General features: G+C 39.0%; 1 protein-coding gene across 1 annotated transcript; it reads right to left on the bottom strand.

The window, feature by feature from the left end:
- Positions 611 to 5654, bottom strand: LOC104715168 (zinc finger BED domain-containing protein RICESLEEPER 2-like). Its single transcript, XM_010432605.1, has 10 exons — positions 5547 to 5654; positions 5253 to 5356; positions 5011 to 5061; positions 3878 to 3968; positions 3763 to 3774; positions 3609 to 3662; positions 1387 to 3251; positions 1233 to 1236; positions 777 to 1095; positions 611 to 681 (listed from the first exon to the last, which is right to left on the bottom strand). Exons 1-10 carry the CDS (start codon positions 5652 to 5654, stop codon positions 611 to 613), a joined length of 2679 nt encoding a protein of 892 aa, XP_010430907.1.

The raw sequence follows: 7746 nt of genomic DNA, 5'->3' as shown, positions 1-7746 counted from the left end.
GAAGAGCTCCTCCCAAGTTAAAATCTCCCTGAAAACCTCCAAAGCCCATGAATCTTCTTTCTCCAAACATCAGATCAGAAACAGAGTAAAAATTGTGTAGAAACGAAGAAGAAGAGGAGAGAGAGAGAAAAGAGAGTCAGTAAAGCCAAGGAAACAATACGGAGCAGAGAGGTTTTGGTTGGTGAGTGGGGAGAGAGAATGTTGTATGGTGAGTGTACGTACGGAGGGAGAGGAGGGAGAGGCAGAGGCCTTCACGTCCAAGGCTGAGTTTGTCTCCTTTTGTCGTTTTTTTCGCCATTAATATGCAACAGAGCCTCAAAACACTACTATGTAACAACTATGCATTTGAATAATGTGATGTCCTAGAACATTCAGACTCCCTCAACGGATTAACATCAACATAGCAAAACAAGTAGAACCATAAACAACAAATGAAAATGTTTAAACTGAAATTTAAATCAAATAAATATTAAACTGAAAGTGTTAAACCAAAGTATTAATCTGAAAGTATTTAACCAAAGTATTAAACTGAAACATTAAACCAAAATATTAAAATGAAATGGAAAGCTGAAAACATAAATCTCAAGGTCTAGATGTCTCTTCAACCAAATCAAGCTTCATCATCAACAATGGATTGGAAAGAAGGTAATGTCTCATCTTCATCAAATTCTTCATCCTCCTCTACATATGGCAAAGTAATAGAAGAAGGTCAAGGTAAATTTATATCACTTGAAAGTTACACAATCAATACCAAATTGTGAAAATCGTTTTCTTACCATTTTCATAGGCTTCAAAACCTTTTAACCAATTGCAGCAGCATATTAGTGCTTGAACATTCTTTGGGAGAAGACGGCTTCTGTACTTGTTCCAAACTCGAGCTCCAGAAGATTCAGATGCTATTGTTGTGATTGGTATTCTAAGGAGGTCGCAAGCCATTGACGCCAGTTCTCCATACCGCTGAGAGTTATCTTTCCAATATTTTAAAATATCCAAACTCTCATACTCTATCATGTCTATCGGCGGATCATCTAGATACATTTCCAAAGAAGACTTTCCACTAGTAACAACAGCTTGTTTGCGGAAGTTAATAAAATCCTGCAAATATATAAAACTAATCTCAGTATTCAAACAAAAAAAATTAACAAGATGATGATTACGTAAAAATTAACAAAAACTTGTAATGATTAACTAAAGTTTACGTAACTAAATTGTAATGATTAACTAAAGTTTACGTAACTAAAGTTTACAAAAAATTGTTAACAAAAAATTAACAAAAAAAATTAAAAAGGGTCCGTAACTAAAGTATCAAACCGAAACTGAGAATTAGTTTTCATAGCCTACGTAAAAGTTTTCATAGCCTGAGAGAGTGAGAATTTGAATACTTACATTATAGTTGCCAAAACTCCCTTTTTTCCTCCATTCTCATCAGTTTGATGATTAGTTTCACGTGTCTCTGTAGAAGATGATGTGAAAATGGACTTATTCTCATAAGATTCAAAAAGAGTAGCAAGCTTACCACGCAAGTGTTTAATCTTTATCTCAGCAGAACCCTTGTCGTTCTTTTCAAAACAATAATTGACCAGTGTTAGCTTCAACCTTGGATCAAACACTGTAGTCATTGCAAAGACATCACTAACCTCTTCCCAATACTTATCAAACATTTCTCTCATTGGAACAATCATACTTTTGATAACTTCATCTTGATTCTGTGAATTCGATATCAACCAATTGTTGATCTTCCAAACTTGCATGAAATACAAGTTTGAAGTTGGATATGTTGAACCTGAGATCAGATTAGTGATTTCATCAAAAGGCTCCAAAAACTCACAAATCTGCTTCAATCGGTGCCATTCAGCTTCTGTAGGGTGAAACTTGTAGTTTCTCCCATCAATGACTTTGAGATTACCAAAGGCAGCTCGATACTTGAGAGCCCTATCAAGCATCTTGTATGTTGAGTTCCATCTAGTTTTCACATCCATAATCAAGCCCGCTTTCAAATGTAAACCAACAGCTTCAACACATTTTGCAGACAATATCTCACGTTTTTCAGAAGCTTGAACATATTTGATACTCTCTCTGATCTTTTCCAATGTATCATCTATATCTTTCAGGCCAATCTGAACAATGATGTTGAGAATATGTGTTGCGCATCGCACATGAAAATAGTCTCCTCCACACAACAAATCATTCCGCAACATAAGCTGAGATTTCAGAATCTCTTGTGTTGTGTCATTGTTAGTAGCATTGTCTAACGTGATGGAAACCACTTTTTTCTCAATTCCCCAATCCTTCCACTTCTCTAGAATCTCCATTGCTATGTGCATACCTGAATGTGGAGGCTGAAAAGCATAGAACGCAATAATCTTGCTGTTTAATTTCCAGTTCCTGTCAACATAATGTGCTGTTAGACACATGTAGCCCTCATGAGTGATTGCAGTCCACAAATCAGAAGTGAAGCTAATCCTCCCTGGAAGGTGAGCTAATTCTCTCTTTAAATTCTCTTTCTCGTTCTCATTGAACTTGTAAACATCTGCTGCAGCTGTGTTCCGACTAATAAACTTCACATCTGCGTTCAAATACTTCCAAACTGATCTAACTCTCTCATATTCAACATAGGCAAATGGCAGATCATGCTGAATGATACACTTAGCTACCATTTCGCGAAAAACCATATGATCTATCTTCCTAGCTTGTAACTTTGCTTCAGAGTTGAGCATCACCTTACTAATATCAACTTTACTAAGCCGAACCTTACAAGTTTCCATATGATGATTGTAAGAATGTGTACCGTTCCTGTGTGAATTGTAGGCATAATCCCTCTTGCAGTGATTGCATTCGTCTCTGTCTTGAAGTTTTCCATTAATAGTCTTCTTAACCACTGTAAAATGCTCACAACAATCTGCATACTGCTTTCTCTTTGTCGGTTCTGTTGCTGTAGCTTTCCCTTTTCCTTTATCTCCTACGACATTGTCATGTAGATCATCATCATCATCATCGATATCAATTGCAGCCCTTTTACCAGATTTTCCTCCATCAAAGTTATTCTGCTTTCTCTTCTTCGGTACTGATGATGTTGTCTTTCCTTTGTCCTTTTCAATATCATCTACATCAATATGAATTGCTGCTCTCTTACGACTTGTAGATGGCTCTGCTCCATCAAACATATTATGTTCTTCTTCAGCGTTTGCAGTATCAATTACTCTTTGAGACTCTAAGTCTATTGATCTCAGATCACAAGAATCACTTGAATCCTTTACAAAAAAAAAAAAACCAACTGAGATATCATATCACAAGAGTTTTTATGATTGAGGTTTTGACAATAGACAAAAAGGAACAATATAGCTTACCATCACGATAGACTTTGAGGACTGGATTCGTGTGTCACAGCTCACAGGGTTTGGTGTGTCTCGGTGAAGTCTCGATGAAGTCGTGTGTTGGCATAAACCATTTAGGGTTTTCAGCTTTTATACAAACTCTCGACGACTAAATCTTCTAATATCTAGTTAGTATTTACTAATTACTAAATATTTTTTTTAATTATCTTTCAAAGCTTCTAGGTGTGTCATAAGGTTTGGTTTAAACTTTAAAACAAGCTAGACAGCGGTTACCTGTAGGCTGCAGCCACACCAGAGTTCATGTCCCATAGAGCCTTGAACTGCATCCTATACGAGGGAACAAAACCAGTAAGAACCAAGGAATTAGTAGAAAGGAACCGACCAAGGTAATCAGTATGAGCTTAACAGATATATATTCCACAAAAACCTTTTTATCCACCTGCAAAAATCATAACACACCGATAGAAAAAACACTATAAGCCAGCTAACCAAAGCTCAATAAATGAGGACTGTTGCCCCACCAATGAGTCCCTCAGTTTTACCACACGAAACATCCCATACCTGATAAAAACAGTAACTTTCTGATTTGTTCCCTCGACTGGTGGACCTATTCTGATTCTAAATAATCTATGGCTACACAGTTTGCAAGGACTAGGAAAATAGAATTAAAATTGCTAATCTCCCAAATCTACTTAGTTTGAAAAAGAGAAAATAAATCTATAAACAATCAATGAGACGCATGACAGAGAAAAAGAAATACACTTACCGGGTGCTCCAAATGCTAACTGAGCAGCATTAATTTCTGCTACAACAGACTGAAGTTCTACAATAGCAGTTCTCCTATCGTCAGGCAAGGTACCATTACTCAGTGCCGGCCCACCCCTAAAGCAGGCAAAGCAGCTGCTTTAGGCCACATCATATACTAAAATTTTTAGCTAAACATATATGAGAGATTAGGCAGCTCTGTTGGATGTGTATTATGCAATTATGTTGTAAGTCATGGGTTCAAGCCTTCCACTCTGGTGGTTTGTTTACAGTTTTTTTTTTTTTTTTTTTTTTTTTTTTTTTNGTTTTGTTTTTTTTTTTTTTTTTTGGTTGGAATAGTCAAACATTTTTAAAATTTTATTTATTACTTTTTGGTTTAATTTCCGTTTTTAACATTAAAATATACCAAAAAAAAATTGAATTACTACAAGATATTATAATATTCAAACAAAACTAAAATTTTATACAAGAAAATCAAAATCACTTCTTCTCCTTAATCTTTATTTTATTATAATAATACATTATTACCAACTACTTTTGATTCACAATGATGTCTACCGAGTATTTGCTATAATAAAAGTTAGAAAAATTAAATTTTAGATTGTTAGTACATTTTTTTCCATGTTTTCAATTATATTTTAGCACTGTAGTGAAAAAATTAATTTTATATAATAAATAAAATTATTTTTCTATGCTTTAGGCCACCAAAATTCAAGGACCGGCCCTGCCATTTTCTATGCGATCCAGCAGGCGTAGAATGTAACTAGAAAAATACACCAAATAAAAAATCCAACCCTCGTTAATAAATTTCTCGAACACTTACAGGCCATAATAGAAATGATGTCCACATTAGATAAAGGAACTTGCTATATCTCTCCACTCGTAGTACATAATAGAGAAGAAACCGTACCTATCTTCATTTGAAGATTGATTGTCGCCAAAAAACCATTCCAACAACCCCCTGCACAATTTTGTAAAACAAGTTAAGAACAAGTCATGAATTACAAATATCTTATGAAGCTCTCTGCCACCTATACACTATCACTGACTCTTTACAACTTTGAGAAACTATTATAAATCATAGCGAAATCGACACCAAGCCAATGCAAAAAACAGACTCCTCTTAAAAATTGCAGCCATTACGATCCAAACCAAAAAAGCTTAACAGCTGAATTAAGCTCACAATTAGAGAAAATATTCACTTTATAACGGGAAGCCAAATCCATATCTCTTTTAGCCAATTCCATAAAAATTACCTGAAACAATAGAAATCGAGAAATTTCAACCAAAACTGAAGCAGCAACAATGCAAAAATTGAGAAGACATGGTAAGTAGGACTGTCAAGAACAGAAGAAGAAGAACATGATTACCCGATGTTCCATCGGTAGAGATGTCAAGATGAAGATGAAATCATCTGACCATAAAAAATCAGTTGTAAATCTCTACCGATGGAACATCCTTCATCTTCTTCTTCTGTTCTTCGTCTTCGTCTCCACTCTCCACATATCGATGGACCATCGGGTAATCCGCAAAACCGAAATCCGCGACGGGCATGCCCGCTTGAATCCGCCGATCAAACAGGTCATGTCCGCTATGCCTGCAAAATTTTGGGCTTCAATGAATAAGCCCATGCCCGCTCTGCTTGGCCTCTTATTGGGCTATGCCCGCGGACATCTGGCCCGTTTCACACCCCTACTTGTGTATAGCCCAGTAGATGGGAGGATTGCCTTAGTGAGTGTTTATAAAATACTCATGCATTGCAATTTGTGTTTCTGGTGCAGGTAAAGGCAAAGTGTGATCGTGAAATCAAGGCGATGAAGAGGAGGATGTTCTAGGGATTCGATTGGATGTTGTCTTGCATGGCTAGGTTGCTAGAGTTGAGTCATTAGAAACATTGCTAGGTTGCTCGTTCCATGTTTTCTGATGATTGGTTATTTGGTTATGTTATGAATATTGGTTATTTATATTTATTGGATATAGATATTGTTATTCCGCTGTTGAATGTGATTGTGGTTAGGTGGCTAGTGGGTATGAGACCACTAGTTGTAGTTTATTTATTATATTATATTTATTATTTATTATTATTAAAAAAAGGGTTGGGTCCTTTCAGATTAGTATCAGAGACCTTACGGTTCTAGGTTTGGGTTCACTAGGCTTTGTGTTGTAGATGTTTGGGATTTGCATGCTTTGATTGATTATGTGATTTAGTCAATTTTGTGTGGCATAGAGTCCTAGAACATCCTCTTCGAGCCTATTGTGTGATTCCACTGTGAGTTTATGTTTTCTGTGTTATAATAGAAATTTGCTTGATTAGTCTTCTGTTCATGGTAGTGCAGATGGCTAGAGATGATGCTGTTGATGGTCGTGGTCGTGGATGCGGACGTGGTCGTGGACGCGGACGTGGTCGTGGTAGGGGCAGAGTCCCAGAGGGTAGTGAGACCGAGGATAAGAGTGTGACAGTTGATGGTGTTGGCGAGTTGCAGGGTATTCCGGGGGATTCTGTGAGTGTGGCCGGAGGGAGCGGTTTTGATGCTCTAGTGGCCGGTGGTGATAAGGTCCCGGGTGTGGGAGTCCCAGTGGGTGGAGTCCCTAGTGCAGACTTTGCGGCTAAGCTAGCACAGTAGTTGGAGCGGTTGCCACTAGTGGTACCGGCTCAGGCTCAGGTAGTGCCACCAGTGGTGGTGGAGGAGCGGCAGCCAGTGGCTGCAGATGCAGGAGCACATGGGTGGTATTTGTCCATGGTCAAGGAGATGAAGGGTCTTTTCACTGAGTGGTTTTCGGGTGGTACAGACCCTACTATTGCGGATGCGTGGAGAACGAGTGTGGAACGTAACTTCCATACTCTGAGATGTTGTGAGGAGTTTTGGATGGACATAGGGGTTCACCATTTGAGTGGTGATGCTGAGGTGTGGTGGAGATCAGTGGCTGCTAGGAGCGTGCGGAGGGAGATGACTTGGGCTGACTTCATCTTGGAGTTCAACCGCAAGTATTTTCCTAGAGATACATTAGATCGGTTGGAGCTGCAGTTCCTTTAATTGTCTCAAGGGACACGGTCAGTGCGGGAGCTGGACTTGGAGTTCAGTTGACTTCTTTGTTTTGGGGGTCAGGCTATGGAGCCTAAGGAGGCCCAGATAAGGAGGTTTATGAGGGCTCTTCGTGATGACTTGAGGGTCCATTGTAGAGGACGTAGTTATGCTACGCGTGCAGAGCTGATTGAGACTGCAGCAGAAATTGAGCAGGATATTTGGGCACAGTCAGTGGCGGTTAGTCCAACAGTTCAGCCTAGTAAGGCTCAGCATCATGGAGGTTCTAGCAGGGGCGGCAAGCCTGTGCAGGGAACCAAGAGGAGGTGGGAGGCTACGCAGACACAGAGTGACGGGGGTTGCTTCAAGTGTGGGAGCAAGGATCACAAGTTTGCTAGCTGTCCCAAGAGGAGTGCTTTGACGGCAGGTGTAGTGACCCTCACCTAGGGGTAAATTTTTGACGTGATTTCGAGTCCAAAAGACCGAGAAAAAGAGACAGCAAGAAGAGCTGGAAGTTAGATGAAGGAAAGTCCGAGAAAAGTGTAACGGACCAGGAGTTGTCCGAGTCGTCCGAGACGTACCGCCCGTACCGTCGGAGACGTATCACCCGGCAATCGCCGAGC

The sequence above is a fragment of the Camelina sativa genome, chromosome 9 (genome assembly GCF_000633955.1).
Source record: "Camelina sativa cultivar DH55 chromosome 9, Cs, whole genome shotgun sequence".
Classification (NCBI taxonomy): domain Eukaryota; kingdom Viridiplantae; phylum Streptophyta; class Magnoliopsida; order Brassicales; family Brassicaceae; genus Camelina; species Camelina sativa.
This window is presented reverse-complemented; position numbering and strand designations above follow the sequence as displayed.